At 40.0% G+C, this 19,728-nt stretch overlaps 1 protein-coding gene and 1 pseudogene across 1 annotated transcript; one reads left to right on the top strand and one right to left on the bottom strand.

The window, feature by feature from the left end:
- Positions 1–58: 58 nt before the first annotated feature.
- Positions 59–14,124, top strand: MTFR2 (mitochondrial fission regulator 2). The gene is made up of 7 exons (XM_038526114.1): positions 59–490; positions 1,104–1,219; positions 6,955–7,059; positions 7,548–7,660; positions 9,058–9,293; positions 10,642–10,999; positions 13,722–14,124. Exons 2-7 carry the CDS (start codon positions 1,157–1,159, stop codon positions 13,927–13,929), a joined length of 1,083 nt encoding a protein of 360 aa, XP_038382042.1. The 5' UTR covers positions 59–490; positions 1,104–1,156; the 3' UTR covers positions 13,930–14,124.
- Positions 6,024–6,899, bottom strand: LOC106558619 (annotated as a pseudogene).
- Positions 14,125–19,728: the final 5,604 nt, after the last annotated feature.

Below are 19,728 nucleotides of genomic sequence, written 5' to 3'. Positions count from 1 at the left end.
GCTGCTTCTGGGCTTCTATTGGCTGCCTCGCGGGAGGACCGCCCTCCAGAAGATGACGGGAAAAATCCCAGGAGCCCGTCCAAAAGACCGTAACTAGCCTGACGTCATTCCGCAGCCAATCCCAGGCAGCGGTTTTTAGGCTTGCCCAATGAGGTCGGGCACGGGCTGGGCCCGCGGAGTTTGATTTTCGTCCAGGAACGCGGAAGCTGGCGCCAGTCCTGGGGGCTAGCGGCAGGGTGGCTGGGAAACGCGAGTTGGGGGCCGCGCCTGCTGCGGAAGCCCCCGGGTTGAGTGAGGGGGCTCCAGTGCCCGGCCCCGGGTCGGTGGGGGCGTCGTTACCGTCTGTGGGCTGCAAACAGGCGCGTGGGCAGACACGGGTTGACGTCCGAAGGCTCCTGTACCGGCCGAGCGCACTACCAGCTTCGTAGACTGCGGATTCGAGGCAGCTTGATGTTCCGGTGGTTGGTTGGAGGCTCGACTTCGGAGGAGGGTGAGCAAGGCGATCACGCTGGGTTAGGAGAGACCCCGAGGAGGCTTGCGGCCCAAGCGAGTGACACGACGGGGCGCTAGTCTCGGCCTCTTACTCACTAGTTGGGTGACTAAGTCACATCGTATATCTGGGGTTCATATTCCTTATCTGTTAAACGAACGAGGAGGATGGAGGGTACCCCGATCGTTTGTGAGGAAGAGCTGCTGTTCATTTGTTACAAGCCTTGAGTCGGCCCTCTGCCTCCTTTTTTTTTCAAGGCTGAGCTGAACTCCCTCGCCAAAGCCCAGAGCTTTCAGGAGAGCGGGGACTTCGCGGTCGCAACTAACCTAAAAGGCTTTCCTGCCAACTGCCAATCTCTTGTTGGTTGAGATTTGTTAATGAAGGCTTAAACATCCTATGAACTTTTAATGCAATTTAACTGATGAATTGAAGTTTCCTTTACCAGCCCTTCCCCCTCATCTTTGACTTCCTTCAAAATACTACTGGCCAAAAGAAATTAGTTGATGGTGTAATGTGGAACGAAGGGATTCCTCCAGGTTACTTAATACAGTTTTGTGGCAGTCATTTTATGCTTTTGTTGAGAGTAATATTTTCTGAATTATTTTTCCTGAAGGTACCAAAAACTGAGAATGTTTCCTTGAATTCGCTTATGTATTTGTTTCATCAATGTCACTCATATGGAATATCTTAAGAGAAATGCTGGAATATTTTGGTGTTCCCATAGATCAGGTAAATGTCTTTTAATGGATTTGAATCAACCTATTGTATTTGTTGTTGGGTCTTATTTTGAAAATGATCTATATGTAAACATTTAAGGTGAAGTTGTTCCTCCTTTTGGGCATAACAAAGGGTGAGTTTGCAATAGAATACCTTTGGTAGTTTGAGCTAAAAAAAAGGGATAAGATTAGGAGCACCTGCTGGCTCAGTTGGTAGAGCATGCGACTCTTGCTTGACCTCTGGCTTGTGAGTCCCAGCCCCATGTTGGAGGTAGAGTTTACTTAAAAAAAAAAAAAAAAAAAAAAGGTAAGATTATTAGGAACTTATTTACCAGATAGGTCAAATGTGAGCAAAAGGTGCAAATGCAGCAAAATATAGATATGACCTTCATAGGTAAAAAATATTTTAATTAGCTAGTGGTTTTATTTAATGTAATTTAAGTTTGGTATTTGGATATATAATGGCAAGTTACAGCTCAACAAATTCAGAATAAATCTTGACAGAGGATGACATAGGTCTGAAAATTATAAGCAAATCCAGTTTTCTCTATTTAGAGAGCATTACTACTTCTAAGACAATATTCTTGGTTCTGCAAGTGATACAGAGTAGCGGTACATGGTTCTTGTATTCATGATGCTTATAATATGAGATAACTATAATACAAGATTGACTATAAGAAAGAGGATAGTTGGGTTTACAGAATGGGCAAATCATTGTTGTTGTTAATTAGAAGAGAATAATAGTCAAGGATTCTTTCAAGATTTTAAGCAAAAGTAAGCTGAAGAGTGGTTATAAATTCTAAATAGGCAATTATTATATTATAAATATTATTACAAATGGGCAATTCAGTATAGGAACTAGTTTGGAGAGATAGGATGAGCCAGCTGTGCTGTTGGATTATATACAAATATCCAGCAGATAGATAAATGGTTCTAGAATGTAGGAAAAAGAGATTCAAATTTGGAGTTGTCTACATTCTTTTGATATTTGAATTCATGGACTTTGATGACATAATGGAAGATGTTGTTGGATGTTACGGATGCATTTTGAATTTCAGAAATAATGGGATCGAAGATAATGGCCACTGAGTAATAGTTGAAGATTTGCTTATTGTTAAATTACTGAAGCCTTTAGGGGTTTCTGTAGGTGGAAAGTGGCAGCTGCCTTGTATTTTGAAGAATGATTGAAGAAGGGAGGTAGCATCAGCACCTTCTTTTGAAAATTTTTTGAAAAGAGGTCAAGAGTGACCATCAAATTGAAATTTTGCTCATTCATTTGCGGAATATAAAAAATAGTGACAGGGAGTAAAGGGAAAAGGAGAAAAAATGAGTGGGAAATATCAGAAAGGGAGACAGGACATGAGAGACTCCTAACTCTGGGAAACGAACTAGGGGTGGGGGAAGGGGAGGTGGGCGGGGGGTGGGGGCGACTGGGTGACGGGCACTGAGGGGGGCACTTGATGGGATGAGCACTGGGTGTTATTCTATATGTTGGCAAATTGAACACCAATAAAAAATAAATTTACAAAAAAAAAGAAATTTTGTTTTCTTGCTAATGTTAGAGATAACTTCATGTTTGCAAGCATTGGGGAAGAACCTCATAGGGAAGACAAAAATTTAAGATTCAAATGAAATAGCAAGTGATAGTTGGGCAAGGAATATAAATAAATAAGACTTGGAAAGAAGATGGATAAGTTGAGTAGGATAAAAGTGAGAGATGGTGGAGAGGTTTTGAATGAAGAGAAATGAAAGTTGAGGTATGTCAAATTGGCATTCTTGGTTTTCTCAGTTAAGAGTAAAGTCAGGTCCGCTGGCAGGTAACAGAAATGGTGGTATTGGAGATTTCAGAGATTGGAGATTTCTTTTTTTAAAGATTTTATTTATCTATTCATGAGAGACACAGAAAGAGAGAGTGATGCAGAGACATAGACAGAGGGAGAAGCAGGCTCCATGCAGGGAGCTCAATGTGGGATTCGATCCCGGAGCCCGGGATCACACCCTGAGCCGAAGGCAGATGCTCAACCCCTGAGCCACCCAGGGGCCCAAGACTGGCTATTGTTTTGGGCAACACAGTAGAGAACAAAACATGTTCTGACGGGGTTGCAGGATACCTGTGCTGAATACCCCACTCAAGTCAGCATGGATTTGTAGTCTTTTGAAATACGTGCTTTCTTTTCTCCTGCTAAGAGTAATTGGGGTAGTATATCCATTAGTAATATGAGAACACGTGATATCTGAAGGATGAGTAGTTTTTGAGTGGTAATGTGCATTTCACTGAAACAGTTAACTTGAAATTCTCTGCTTGGTAGGAAAAGCACATCAGTAAAGTAAAAATCAGGGCCCTGGATCAAGAATAGAAGGAGGGGAAAGCATCAGGATAGTGAAGATGGTCAATGGCAATGAAGGGATGAGAGAGACAGGGAGTTTGTCAGGGTGGAACTTGTGGAGTAAGACAGGAAGGTACCATCCAAGTTAACCAAGAGACTATTAACCAAGTTAACCAAGTTAACCAAGAGACTGGCTATTTATGTACAGTGAGTAGCCCTCACTGCAGCAAAACCTCTAGGCCTGTAGGAAGAGTGCATATGAGTGGTCTAGAGAACACTTTAAATATAACTGCTCAGGCTGGGAGAAATTCTAGTGTTAGTAGGTCCATGATCTGTATACTTTAGGCTTGTGCTAGTCAGTATTGTAGCCACTGGCCAGATATCATCTTGAAATGTCAGAATTAAGATCTACCATAGGTGTGAAATGTATGATGGATTTTGAAGACCTAGTATGAAAATAAGAATGTAAAATAATGCCATCATTTAAAAAATATTGATTGCATGTTGAAATAACAATATATATATATATATATATTGAGTATTGAATTAAATAAAGTATATTAAGAAAATTAATTTTACCTGTCTCTTTCTACCTTTTCAGATGTAGCTACTAGAAAATTTATTTTACATATGTGTTTTGTGTTTCATTTCTTTTGGAAACCACCTTACAAGGTGATACTAGTATACCTGTGGTTTACAACTACTAACTACCCTGTAGATTTGAAAAGCAACACAGACCTGTCTCTGCCAGTAAAGATTACTGCAATCTAATGGAGCAAAGAGAAAACTGCAAATGAAACAAAGTTATATGTAGTCAGGTGTCCTATTGTATGGTACTCCTTTGGAACTAAGTTTAGGAATTCAGAGCCTAGGCAGCTCCTGAGAGCAGAGAAAATGAAATGTGTAGAGGAATGTGAATTTGGCTTTAAAAGATAGGTGAGCAGGGATGCCTGGGTGGCTCAGCGGTTGAGTGTCTACCTTTGGCTCAGGGCATGACCCTGGAGTCCCAGGATCGAGTCCCACATTGGGCTCCTTGCACAGAGCCTGCTTCTCCTTTTGCCTGTGTCTCTGTCTCTGTGTCTCTCATGAATAAATAAATAAAATCTTAAAAAAAATAAAAAATAAATAAAAGGTGAGAAAAGCTGGTGCCAGGGCTTAAGTTAGAACAGAGCCCTCTGGACACATGGGTTAGTGCTTAGGAGTTAGAGGAATATCGGCTTGTTTTTGAGATGATGAGGGAAATCCCTAATCCAAAAGAACTTGTGTTCTTGTTAATGAATAGTGAGTGGATAATTCAGTCAGATAGATAAAACAGGGCCAGGTGGCAGAGGACCTTTAAGGGTGAGCGGAGAATGAATACAGAACTCATGGAGGACGTCTTGGAGACTGAGATAGCAGAACTGCTGGATGGTTGTGAGGCTAGTTGATGGAATCAGTATGGAATGCTAGACTTAGGGGTTTGGATGTGATCAGATACATTTAGAACTCTTACTATTTAAAAGCAGAGAAATGGCATTCTGTGTGCTGATAGTTTCTGGATTTTCCTCGCTAGCCCCAGTTTTTCTCAACTAGTCAAATGGCTTCCATTTTCACCTATCCTATATTCTGTCTGTTGATGATTCCCAAATCCATCTAAATCCCAGATTTTTTCCCCTTGAGTTCTAGAACTATATATCCATCTGCTTATTGGGTATTTCTAAGAAGATGCTGATAGGATGCTATCTATTTCTGTTTCTTGTGATAAACTTTCTCCTTGTTATAGGATCTTAGGAAAAATGAAAAGTCCAAGTTTGAATGCTTTTTTTTTTTTTTTAAGATTTTATTTATTCATTTATGAGAGACAGAGAGAGAGAGAGAGGCAGAGACACAGGCAGAGGGAGAAGCAGGCTCCATGCAAGGAGCCCAACATGGGACTTGATCCTGGACTCCAGAATCACGCCCCCAGGGTGGAAGGCAGGCGCTAAACCGCTAAGCCACCCAGAGATCCCAGTTTTAATGCTTTTTAAAGAGAGAAGGTCTTTTCTTTATGTTGAAATCTCTGCCAAGAGCAGAAATGTTACATCATATTTTGGGGGGAGGTTCTTTTGGGAATAGTTTGAATTGGTCTGGAAAGGCCGAGCCAAAAGACAGAGTGGTATTTGAATTATAGTAGCACATTTCATTTCTATCATCTTTTTAAGAACTGCTTTCTAGCAGATATATTGCACTGTAAGTAAAGAATTCTTAAATTGTCTAGTGCCTGATTAATTTATTCCCCTCTTTATCTCACCTTTAAAGGGAATTACATGAGTTTACTCTGTACTGCCTCATTGCTTGAGAAACTGAAATTGTCCACTTTTAATTGGGCCAAAAGATATGTTTAGCTGGGAGGACGGGAGGCAGTGTTTCTGAATAAAGTTCCCAAAGGTATTTTGCCATTATCAGAAATAGGACAAATATGAATTTGTGGTGCTTTCTTAAAAGAAATTTCTTCCTGGAATATTATATAGATTAACTCCCATCCCCTTTAAAAAAAGTTTTTTTTTTTTGTAGTTTTATGGTTTTATTGACACAAATGACATGCACATAAGCTGTGTCTTCTATTTCTTCGCTACGCAGCCTGGCATTGGGATTGATGACTCTGATGGCCAGCTGGGCTGCTCTTTCCACAATGGCTTTGCAGTTCTTGGAGGATACATTGTGAACAGTCTCTGTGCAATAAGATTTGTTGCACACCAGAAGCACTTCAAGCTCCTTGACATTGTGGACTAGGAACTTCCCGAGGCCACTGAGCAGCATGTGCTTTGTTTTCTTGTTGCTCCCATAACCAATGCTGGGCGTCAAGATCTGGCCCTTGAATCTTCAGTATACCCTATTGTCAGTGCCTCTGGGTTTCTGCCAGTTCTGCTTAATTTTGACATATCAGTCTGACTGGTGCCGGATGAACTTCTTGGTCCTCTTTTTAACAATCTTGGGCTTCACCAGAGGTCTGAGGGCAGCTGTGTTGCCCAGCAATAGATGGCTGCCACCTCCACAGGCAGCGCCAAGGAAGAGCCCTTTTTTTAAAAATTAAAGACAAATATGAATAAAGTTTAATCTTTGAAGGAAATACTTTGAGTATTTCACTCTCTATTTTCTCTTTCAAAATAAGAATTAGTGGGACACCTGGGTGGCTCAGCAGTTGAGCGTCTGCCTTCAGCTCAGGTGGTGATCCCAGGATCCTGGGATTGAGTTCTGTGTCGGGCTTCCTGCATGGAGCCTGCTTCTCCCTCTGCCTGTGTCTCTGTCTCTCTCTCTCTCTGTGTCTCATGAATAAGTAAAATCTTTTAAAAAAACAAAACAAAAAAACAAAATAAGAGTGCATCTTTTACATCTGCTTTTCTTCATAGATAAACATGTTTTAACAGAGTACTTTTTAAACAACATTCTATGTTGTAAATAGGTTTTGCAGATTAGAGAAAATAAAGACTATGGATCAGCTCGAAGTATTGTTCGTATCATCGGGAAAATTCTTCCTCTAGAACCTTGTCCCAGGCCTAATTTTGAGGTAAGTCTGTCAACATGCATTGTTTATGCATAAAATAATCATAGGTACTCCTAGAGATAGAGTAGAACAGAAGAAGAAGAAATGTTTCCTGCAAGCCAAAAAACCTTTAGCTTATTCCTGGAAACAAGTCATTTCTTATATGTTTTTGTGTTTACTTCTTTAAGTAATTATATTCACAGTTGGGCAGGTCCAAAGCAACACCTGAATACCTTATTTTATTCTTCTGGTTTGTGTTTTATGATAGATGACATTAACCGGGGTAGAGAATATTGCTATAGACTTTAAGAACAACATTTTCCTCAGTATTGCTTTTTGCTAACAGGTGCATGTTTTTGTATTGAATATCCTTTTTCCTTTCACCCTTGGATTTTTAATTTATGTAATCTTAATGGATGTGCATGTGTCCTACTCCTGCCCCCGACTCCTGCAGGGCTCTGACATTTTCTTTTTCTTTCTTTTTTTTTTTTTTTTTGCCTTTTTTCCTTTAGTTGATCCCACTGTTGAACTCTGTAGACTCTGGTAACTGTGGATCTGTAGTTCCATCTTTTGCTGATACTTTGTGTGTGGCAAATGATGAAGAAGCCAGTTATTTCAGATTTCGGTAATTTTATATACTTAACTGTGGAAAATGGGTATGGGCTGTAATCTGAATTCTTGTACATGTTGCAGTTTGATCATACTAATTGAGTCTTTTGTCTCTGTACTGCCCTGTGTCTTACTAATTAATATTTTCCTAATATGGATGACTAGGTGTCTCTCACATTTATTTCCCATTTCTCATAATGCAGGCCTAGGAAGGAATGATATTAAAAGGATATCAGAATCAGTATGTCCATTTTTAGAAGAAAGGTGTTTCCCACACTGGATACTATATTTATTTATTTACTTAAAATATATAACCAAAACTTATATTTACTATGTGCCAGGCAATGATGTTAAATATATTTTAAATTAGGAAATACTACTGCTTGGGAGTACCAACTTATGTGTTAGTATTTTCAGATAATAAGCTCTAAGCACAAAAAAAGTCAATTACTCAAATATTCTGGTTAAATTTATTATGTGTCAGACTATTTATTTTTTATTTTTTACTTTTTTTTTAAAAGATTTTATTTATTTATTCATATGAGAGAGAGAGAGAGACGCAGAGAAACAGGCAGAGGGAGAAGCAGGCTCCATGCAGGGAGCCCGATGTGGGACTCATCCCAGGTCTCCAGGATCAGGCCCTGGGCTGAAGGCAGCGCTAAACCTCTGAGCCACCTGGGCTGCCCTAGTTTATCTATTTAAAAAAAGTTAGAATGCCATAAACTTACTCCTAACATAAAACTTTATATTAGGCCCTGTAGTACCTTGTTTTCAGGATATGTAGAATTTCTAAGTGAATCAATTTTATTTCTTTTTTTTTTAAATTTTATGTCTAAATAAATCAGTTTGTACTGTGTTTAAACCTAATAGGTAGAACAGTTAGAGGATAATTTTTTTTTTTAAAAGATTTTATTTGGGGCGCCGGGAAAAAAAAAAAAGATTTTATTTATTTATTCATGAGAGACCGAAAGAGAGAGGCAGAGACATAGGCAGAGGGAGAAGCAGGCTCCTGTGGGGAACCTGATACGGGATTCAATCCCAGGACTCCAGGATCACGACCTGAGCTGAAGGCAGATGCTCAACCACTGAGCCACCCAGGTGCCCCCAGGATAATTATTTTTGTTTAATGGTCAAAAAGCAAGATTTCTTCCTTTATTCACTTACCACTTATTGGTGACCTATTAAAGGCAACCGTTGTGTTCTAATATTGAAAATACAAAGTTACATAAGATGTGCTTGTCCTCAGCCAATGGAGAGACAATTGTGGGATAAAGAGAGGTACTCTGATTTTTGTTTTTGTGTCTTTATTCCTCTTTGACTGAAAGAATTTATTTCTCTTGGAAAATTTCTCTCCATTTCTCTCTCTCTCCCTCTCTCTGACCATCACTGTCTACTTCCTCCTTCCATCCACAGAAATAATATATGGAAACATGAAGAAGAACAGAAAACTGAATTTTTCCATTCTTTGCAACCAGTCTGGAATCCACTGTCACCTGCTCTCAGACAGAGTAAACGAATGAAAAATGATGGGTCTGTAGGTGAAGCTGCCTTTAAAAAGATAGCCGCCCTGGAAGAGGAGCTCACTTTCCTCCGCACCCAGATTGCTGCAATCGTGGGGAGGCGGGGACCCAAAACCAGTGTACATGAGAGTGAGTCGCGTGCCCTTGTTTGTTTCAGATGGTGCACAGTGCTCAGTGCTTGGTGCTCAGTGCTTGGTGCTGGGCTGGCAGTTCCGTCTGTGCTTTTCCCAAGGGGAGTGTCTATGCGAACGCATCTTGTGAATGACGTTCCATAAATCTAGGAAGTCGGGATGTGAAATTACTATGCATGGTTTTTATTTAGAATAAATTAAGACACATTTGTGGTGAGGCGGAAGGCTTTGGTTCCAGCTGTACTGCTGAAGATTGTGCTTTTTTATTAAAAAGCCTGTGGTGGTTTTTTAAGACATTTATTTATTTATTTGAGAGAGAGAGAGAGTGAGTGAGAGATAGCTCCAGCAAGGGGGGAAAGAGGAAGAAGCAGACTCCCCTGCTGAGCAGGGAGCCCTCCAGGGGGCTGGGATCTTGACCTGAGCAGAAGGCTGAGGCTTAACCCACCTAGCTCCGCAGGCACCCCCAAAAGACTGTTTTCTAAGGAAGCTTTTCTACCTCTTCAGAAAAGCATTGCAGTTTATGACAAAAGATGTATTAATTTGAAAGAAGAGTGTAAATTTGAGGCTTTGTGTATTTGTAGTTTGAAGTTATTACTACTGTCCTTCTATCAAATTCAGGTTGAATAATGTGTCCAGATATCCTTTTCTAAATTTTTAGAGATATGACTTGATTTACATAATACACACACAATATATACATGTATCTATACATATCCTTATACACACACATAATTCATATGCATGGAATGTTTATATAGTATATTTATATATAAAATATTATATAATACATATTAATAAAAATAGCAATTAAAGTGAGATATACACACATACATTTTTTTTTTAGCAGTCATGTTAAAGAGCACAAGTCTTTTGGAACAAATCTGTTGTGGAAAAGTTAAATACTCAGTACCCATCCTAGGCTCTTGCCTAGGAAATAATTTGTTTCTACAGTGTCATCATAAAGAGAATATGCCAGTTTGAGTATTTCTAGCTACAAGTTGTTGATTATGCTTTAGTTTTTTTTTTTTTAAATAGAGGATGAAATTTAGATTATATGTTAATTACTGAAAAAACACTTTCTATTTTCTTTTTAAAAGACATTCTCACCCTTCCTCCCTTTAAAGGCCTATACAGACAATCCTAATTGGATTAAAATTAAGTTTATTCTTCGGTTTGACTCATAAAAAAAATTACTAAGCAGATGGGATTGCTTTTCTTTCCTGGCCACCATATCATTATTTTAGTAGCCTTACAGAAATTGTTCCTGTTTTGGTTCTCTAATTAGTGTTATGTGTTATGTTGAAGAGAACTTTGCATGATTTTTCAACAGACTGCTTTGTTTTTAGGCTTCTTTGACTTAAATGACGAGCCTAGCAGTTTGGGACAACAGCCATCACCAGGGACTGCTGAACTGGGTGCCCAGCCGGATCCATTTTCAAGTTCAATGCTTTTCCCTCCTCCTCCGCCTCCTCCTCCACTGCCCCCTCAGCTTTTTTCTCCACAGCCTCTGTGTTCTCTCACACAGTCAGGGTTGAAAAATACATGTGACTTGGATAATGCAGCCAATGAAATGAAAAAACAGCACCCAGGTGACAACAGTAAGACCAATTACAGTCGTTCCAAAAACCAGGAAAATCAAGATGTTCCAAACATGTTGGATGTTCTAAAGGACTTGAATAAGGTTAAGCTTCGGGCTATTGAACGGTATGTTAGCATAACTTGAGAAATGAACCAAAATTCTATTAATGATGTTTGTTTCATTTTGTTTTAAGATTTTACTTATTTATTCATGAGAGACACAGAAAGAGAGGCAGAGACACAGGGAGAGGAAGAAGTGGGCTCCAGCTGGGAGCCCGATGTGGGATTCGATCTGGGGACCCTGGGATCACGCCTGGAGCCAAAGGCAGACGCTCAACTGCTGAGCCACCCAGGTGTCCCTTCACTATGCTTTTAGTAGGATTTCCCAGAGAGCTGCCGTGTTCATCTGAAAATCCTTCAGTGAGGTTTTTAGTGAGAAAGTAAATATATTTTCCATGTAATAGTGTTAGGGAAGATACATCATTTCATTATTAATGAGGTTATGATTTGATTCTTGTATGAGGCACCTGGTACAGAGTAAAGTGTGGCTAGATGTGCACACTTGTTCCAGCAAGAGGGCTGACTGGTATCATTGGGCCCAGTCAGTGTCACATGGTGACTATGTTCCATGACCTGAGACACAGCAAGGAGGCCAGTAGACTCTCCCCTCCACCCCCAAACTCTTCTTTTTCTACAGCTAACCTTGCATTATACATTCTGCAGAATCAGATGAGACTTCCTCCATCTTTACAGAATCACTATTCATATTCTCTGCCTTCTATCTTGTCACTGTGAATGAAATGTCATTGTTCATGTCCAGGTTCTCCCCTGGGTCACTGGTTCCCCTTCTATTACTTTCTCAAGGATTTTACTTAAAACTATCCCTTGTGTCTTCTACATCATCAAATTGTCCTTCTCTATTTTCCTTACACCTGATTATTTCTTATCTTCAAAACACATTATATCCCCAGCTATTGTTTCTCTGCTCCTCTTCCTGGTATAAATTCTTGTCAATTGTTTGTTTGCATCTCTCACTGCCCTCTTCTACCAGCTGTCATATGGTCTCTGTCCCTGTCACTCCTCTGAAAACTGCCATTTGTCAAGGTCACCAGTGACTCTCTGGCTAAATTAAACCCAGTGGTCAATTCTTATTCCTCTTACCTGATGTCTTGGCAGTATTTGATACAGTTTGTGGTTCCCTCCTCCTTGGAACACTCTTTGGTTTCAAGGAAATCACACTTGGTTTTCCTCCTACTTCACCGTCCACTCTTTATTCCTTTGCTTATTCTTTGTTCTGGGCCTGGTCTCTGCAATGTCGGCATGTGCGAGGCCCAGGTCTCAGCCCCTTTACTTCTATATCCACATTGTTTCCTTTGGTGATCTTACCGAGTCCTATGGCTGTGCACACCAGTGATATACTAATGACCTTCACCCTTATTTTTCTATCCCTGATCTCTCTCCTCCGCACCCCATGCCTACCTGGTGCATTGCCTGCCTGACATCCTTTGCCTGTCTCACAGTTGTCTCAGGCTTCACATGTCCAAAACAGAAGTGTTCCTTCCTACCTGTCCACTTCCTCCACCTTGAAAACCTGTTCTGCTGCAAGTCTTATGCATCTCAGTAAATGGCAGCACCATCACCCAGTTCATCACCCAGTTGTCTGTTCAGTCCAGACATCTAGAATCATCCTTTTCCTTCTCATTTTTTTTTTTCTCAACATACAGCTCAAATGTATGTACCCTCATGATCTAGCTACCACCGCCAGTCTAAGCCACCATCTTTAGCTTGGACTTGCAGTAGCCTCCTAATTCGTCTCTCGGTGTCCTTGCTTCCTTATCTTTTCTCCATATAGTAATCAGGGTGATCCTTTAAAAATTGAAGTCCAGGGGCATTTGGCTGGTTTAGTTGGTGGAGCATACGACTTAATCTTGGGATTGTAAATTCAATCCCCATGCTGAGTGTAGAGATTACTTAAAAATAAGATCTTTGAAAACGAAAGAATAAAATTTGAAGTCCGATCTGTCCATTTCCTGCTTAAAACCCTTTTGGGGGTTTTCCATTGTGCTTAGAACATAATCCAGACACCTATTGTGGCTTCTTTAGTGACCCCAGGATCCAGCCCTTGCTTCTCTCTCTGACTTCATGTCCTACTTCCCATGTCACTTTGTGCCTCCAGCTGTACCGTTTTTTTCTTTTTTCTCACACATGCCAAACTCCTTCCTGTTTGTTTATACTGACACCAACTCTGAGTCCTCTATAAGAGGATGCAACCTCTTTACTTTTCCCGGTCATCTCACCTAAGGTCCTGTTGTCCCAATCACTGTCACATTACTACTTAATTTTATTCTTAGCATGCATTACTCTCTGCAGTGATCTCACTTGGTCATTGATTTCCTGTCACCAGAATGTTCCATGAGGTTAGGATACGGCTCTACTCTCAAAGTGTAAAATGGAGCCTGGTATAATAGTAGGCATTAAGTGAAGACTGAATGAATGATTAGCCAGTGGTTTACTTTTCATGAATTTGATAGTCCCCTTAAAGGTTCTTAAATATTTCTTTAAGTATTCCACTGGAAAATTGGAAAATTAAAAATAAAGATCTTCAATCCCCAAGATATTTGATAATCTCAGCTCATAACGAAGTTGTGGTGGAGCCCTACCCCCATGGTTTCTTGGTTTTCTGATTCCTAGTTCATTGTGCCTTCAGATTCCTTATTCTTCATCTAAAATTTTCACTCTCTTGAAGAATAATTAGATTGCAATATATTATGCTTATATTTCTGGTATGTTTGTCAACAAGGAACATAAATTGCACAAGAGTTTAATTAAAAAAAATTTTTTTAAATAGGTCACCTGGCGGTAAACCCATTCATAAGCGGAAAAGACAAGATTCACATTGGGATCCAGTGTCTTTAATATCCCATGCACTTAAGGAGAAGTTTGCTTTCCAAGAAGATGATTCCTTTGAGAAAGAAAATAGGTCGTGGGAATCTTCTCCATTTTCTAGTCCAGAAACTTCAAGAGTGAGCTATAATAATGTGAAGTTAATGTTTTGATTTTTTTTTAAAAAGTGTATTGTTCATGATATATCTTTGCCTTCAAGTTCTCTTAAAGTACCTGTGCAGAACAGGCTATACAGTTGTTGCTGGTACTGCTAATGTTTCTGTTGTTTCTGTTAACTTTCACACATTCCTTTTTGCTTTTGACTTACTATGAAGTTTTTTGAAATAAAACACTTGGTTTGAAAAATACTTGTGCATGATGAGTTTGTAAAGGTTTATCCTGGACAGGGGCTAATGTGGTGTTGCTGTCTGCAGTTGGAAGGGATGTCTGAAAGTTGGAGGGGCCAGAGAAGGATGGTGACACATTCAACCTCAGCGGTTAAATGAATATTCCCAGTATTTTTCTCAAATATAAAGACTGGATTATTTAGTTAAATAGAATGTGAACAGTGCTTTTAAAAAAGCAAGTGAGATTGCAACGATTTTCAATGACAATGCTTCTTGGTTGTTTAGAAGGACACACTTAACTCTTGAGATTACCTCTTATTTGAAGTCTCTTTTCTTTAATTTAATTTTCTTTAATTTCACTTTACTTTGGGGGTGGTTTTGCCATCTCACAGCTGACCTGAGGTAGTAGCACATACGAATAAGCCTTGGGAGCAAGAGGACCGAGAAGGAGGGAGGCTTGTAACATGAAGTGCATGGCATAGGGGAACAGTCAGCAGAGGAGGAGATGGGACAACAATGAAGCAGGGAGCCAACGCCAAGGGAGGAACAGCCCCACTCACCTGCCAGCATCTGTAGTCTCCGAGTACTCTCAGCTGTGTGCGCAGCCTCTGATGTTAATCTTGTTGACTCTGGAAATTCCTAACTCGAAGAAGGCAAAAAAGGATAGTTTTTACTTTAGAATCTTTACCATTAGAAAGCACAGATGTGCCTAAAAAGAAATGTTTAACATTTGTGTAGAAATATATAACCCACAGTACCTTTTTGCTCACCTCGTTTGATCTTCTCAGCAATATCCTAAAAATAAATAAGAAAAATAAGTCCATATTACCTGTCTCACGCCTGAGGAAGTGGGCCTCAGCGCTGACAGAATTTGCCTGGAACCCCACATCTCATTGGGAGAGCAGTGACTGGAGCTTGGTTTATTAAAATGTTAGGATGTCTGAAAACCTTCGGTTAGGTAAGTTGCTTGTGAGGGACACACTCCCAATGATGGTAGATGAATGGGAGAGTTACTATGTAGTAACTATGTAGTTAGTTACTACCTAAGCAGGTTGTCTTACACTGCTCACTCCTCAGCATTTTATCTCCAACCAACCACAAGCACTTTAGAGAAAGAATCCTTTCTTTTTGTGTATTGTAAGGCACTGTGCTTAAGACTGGACACAGGAGGACTCAAGTTGTAGCTGACTGGGAGCTCAGCCAGTTTGTGTCTTCAGCCCTGGCCATGATGCCTGACACACAGTCTCAGAGACCTATTTATTGTTGACTGAATTAAACCTTCAGGGGTTGTTAGGTCGTTGTGTTAAATTCTTTTACATGAGCATCATTTCTGGGTAAACCTTTTGCTTTATTTCAGTTTGGGCGTCACATTTCACAGGACAATGAACTAAAGGAAGAACTGACACAAAAAGTGTTGACCAAGGTGCAATGTGCCCAGAGTCTACACTGGCAAGGAAAGAGTGCAGAAGTGTTCCAGCATGCCTCTCCCTACATATGGGAGGATTTCAACTGTTAATGAAGTTGAATGAAGTGTATGCACTGGGATATATAAGTGTATGCACTGGGATATATTAGTGCAGGGGTCGAAAGGGCCTTGCCTCTTCAGAACGCCTGTCTTTGTTCTTGGGCGATCCAGCGGTTAACTGGCTATAGATGATAGGTGTATGGATTTTTTCCATGTATCGAAGCATGATTAAAAGCTGGATATTTGTTTTGAGTGATTTTCCTAAGAGCTAAGTAGTAAATGACTTAATGTTTCCCATCAGAGAGCAGTAGGGTCTCATTAGAGGATAACAAATCATTTTAGTGGATTAAGAAATTAAACTAAGTATGTATTGTAGTACCTAACAAATGATACTATATCTGGATTCTTAAAAATAATCTCTTAATTATGACTTTCTAACTTAACAATTTTTGAGTCTTTTAAAAAAAATTTTTTTTTTTGAGTCTTTTAAAAATTGATAGTGATCTGGTTTACTTGGCTTCCAGGAACCTCTAAATTGAATCATATAGATTAAGTCTCCTAAAAATCCTTCTGAAGGTGATCAGGAATTATTCTTAAGGGGGGCACCTGGGAGGCTCAGTTACTTAAGCGTCTGCCTTCAGCTCAGCTCATGATCCCAGGGTCCTGGGATTGAGCCCTGGGTCAGGCTCCTTGCTCAGCAGGGAGTCTGCTTTTCCCTCTCCCTCTGCCCTTCCCCCTGTTAGTGCTCTCTCGTTCTCTCTCTCTCAAATAAATAAAATCTTTTAGAAAAGTTTTGTAAAGATTTTATTTATATATTCATGAGAGACACACACCCCAGCAGAGACGCAGGCAGTGGGAGAAGCCCGATGTGGGACTTGATCCTGGGACTCCAGGATCATGCTCTGAGCCAAAGGCTCAACTGCTGAGCCACCCAGGCGTCCCAATAAATAAAATCTTAAAAAAAAATATTCTTAGAAACTGATTATGATTGTTAAGTAGAAATGCTTGAACGAATCTTGATAAATTTTGCCTACAATTCTATGTAAATATGAATGCCTATCATTTTATTTGCTTTGCTCCCTTTTATATTTATACTATGTACCTTTGTAAATTGCTTTTTGAACTTGGTTATGTTTTGTAACAAATCAAATTCATGTTTTCTCCTTTTGGAAAGAGTTCTGTAGCAAGAGTGCCTAAGGTCATCAAATGAAACACATGTAGGGTTGGAGTAGGTATTTTGTCCCTCTTTGCCCATATTCTTTTTTTTATAATAAATTTATTTTTATTGGTGTTCAATCTGCCAACATACAGAATAACACCCAGTGCTCATCCCGTCAAGTGCCCCCCTCAGTGCCCACAACCCAGTCAGTCACCCCCACCCCCCGCCTTCCTCCCCTTCCACCACCCCTAGTTCGTTTCCCAGAGTTAGGAGTCTTCCATGTTCCTTCTCCCTTTCTGATATTTCCTATCCATTTCTTCTCCCTTCCCCTCTATTCCCTTTCACTATTATTTATATTCCCCAAATGAATGAGAACATATAATGTTTGTCCTTCTCCGATTGACTTACTTCACTCAGCATAATACCCTCCAGTTCCATCCACGTCGAAGCAAATGGTGGGTATTTGTCGTTTCTAATGGCTGAGGAATATTCCATTGTATACATAAACCACATCTTCTTTATCCATTCATCTTTCGATGGACACCGCGGCTCCTTCCACATTTTGGCTATTGTGGACATTGCTGCTAGAAACATCGGGGTGCAGGTGTCCCGGCGTTTCATTGCATCTGTATCTTTGGGGTAAATCCCCAGCAGTGCAATTGCTGGGTCGTAGGGCAGATCTATTTTTAACTCTTTGAGGAACCTCCACACAGTTTTCCAGAGTGGCTGCACCAGTTCACATTCCCACCAACAGTGTAAGAGGATTCCCTTTTCTCCACATCCTCTCCAACATTTGTGGTTTCCTGCCTTGTTAATTTGCCCCATTCTCACTGGTGTGAGGTGGTATCTCATTGTGGTTTTGATTTGTATTTCCCTGATGGCAAGTGATGCAGAGCATTTTCTCATATGCATGTTGGCCATGTCTATGTCTTCCTCTGTGAGATTTCTCTTCATGTCTTTTGCCCATTTCATGATGGGATTGTTTGTTTCTATGGTGTTGAGTTTAAGAAGTTCTTTATAGATCTTGGAAACTAGCCCTTTATCTGACACCTCATTTGCAAATATCTTCTCCCATTCTGTAGGTTGTCTTTTAGTTTTGTTGACTGTATCCTTTGCTGTGCAAAAGCTTCTTATCTTGATGAAGTCCCAATAGTTCATTTTTGCTTTTGTTTCTTTTGCCTTCATGGATGTATCTTGCAAGAAGTTACTGTGGCCGAGTTCAAAAAGGGTGTTGCCTGTGTTCTTCTCTAGGATTTTGATGGAATCTTGTCTCACATTTAGATCTTTCGTCCATTTTGTTTATCTTTGTGTATGGTGAAAGAGAGTGGTCTAGTTTCATTCTTCTGCATGTGGATGTCCAATTTTCCCAGCACCATTTATTGAAGAGACTGTCTTTCTTCCAATGGATAGTCTTTCCTCCTTTATCGAATATTAGTTGGCCATAAAGTTCAGGGTCCACTTCTGGGTTCTCTATTCTGTTCCACTGATCTATGTGTCTGTTTTTGTGCCAGTACCACACAGTCTTGATGACCACAGCTTTGTAGTACAACCTGAAATCTGGCATTGTGATGCCCCCAGCTATGGTTTTCTTTTTTAAAATTCCCCTGGCTATTCAGGGTCTTTTCTGATTCCACACAAATCTTAAAATAATTTGTTCTCTCTGAAGAAAGTCCATGGTATTTTGATAGGGATTGCATTAAACGTGTATATTGCCCTGGGTAGCATTGACATTTTCACAATATTAATTCTGCCAATCCATGAGCATGGAATATTTTTCCATCTCTTTGTGTCTTCCTCAATTTCTTTCAGAAGTGTTCTATAGTTTTTAGGGTATAGATCCTTTACCTCTTTGGTGAGGTTTATTCCTAGGTATCTTATGCTTTTGGGTGCAATTGTAAATGGGATTGACTCCTTAATTTCTCTTTCTTCAGTCTCATTGTTAGTGTATAGAAATGCCACTGATTTCTGGGCATTGATTTTGTATCCTGCCACGCTACCAAATTGCTGTATGAGTTCTAGCAATCTTGGGGTGGAGGCTTTTGGGTTTTCTATGTAGAGTATCATGTCATCGGTGAAGAGGGAGAGTTTGACTTCTTCTTTGCCAATTTGAATGTCTTTAATGTCTTTTTGTTATCTGATTGCTGAGGCTAGGACTTCCAGTACTATGTTGAATAGCAGTGGTGAGAGTGGACATCCCTGTCTTGTTCCTGATCTTAGGGGAAAGGCTCTTAGTGCTTCCCCATTGAGAATGATATTTGCTGTGGGCTTTTCGTAGATGGCTTTTAAGATGTTGAGGAATGTTCCCTCTATCCCTACACTCTGAAGAGTTTTGATCAGAAATGGATGCTGTATTTTGTCAAATACTTTCTCTGCATCTAATGAGAGGATCATATGGTTCTTGGTTTTTCTCTTGCTGATATGATGGATCACATTGATTGTTTTACGGGTGTTGTACCAGCCTTGTGTCCCAGGGATAAATCCTACTTGGTCATGGTGGATAATTTTCTTAATGTACTGTTGGATCCTATTGGCCAGTATCTTGTTGAGAATTTTTGCATCCGTGTTCATCAGGGATATTGGTCTGTAATTCTCCTTTTTGGTGGGGTCTTTGTCTGGTTTTGGAATTAAGGTGATGCTGGCCTCATAGAATGAATTTGGAAGTACTCCATCTCTTTCTATCTTTCCAAACAGCTTTAGGAGAATAGGTATGGTTTCTTCTTTAAACGTTTGATAGAATTCCCCTGGGAAGCCATCTGGCCCTGGACTCTTGTGTCTTGGGAGGTTTTTGATGACTGCTTCAATTTCCTCCCTGGTTATTGGCCTGTTCAGGTTTTCTATTTCTTCCTGTTCCAGTTTTGGTAGTTTGTGTCTTTCCAGGAATGCGTCCATTTCTTCTAGATTGCCTAATTTATTGGCGTATAGCTGTTCATAATATGTTTTTAAAATCGTTTGTATTTCCTTGGTGTTGGTAGTGATCTCTCCTTTCTCATTCATGATTTTA

This window comes from Canis lupus, chromosome 1, assembly GCF_011100685.1.
Source record: "Canis lupus familiaris isolate Mischka breed German Shepherd chromosome 1, alternate assembly UU_Cfam_GSD_1.0, whole genome shotgun sequence".
NCBI classification, from domain to species: Eukaryota; Metazoa; Chordata; class Mammalia; order Carnivora; family Canidae; genus Canis; species Canis lupus.
This window is presented reverse-complemented; position numbering and strand designations above follow the sequence as displayed.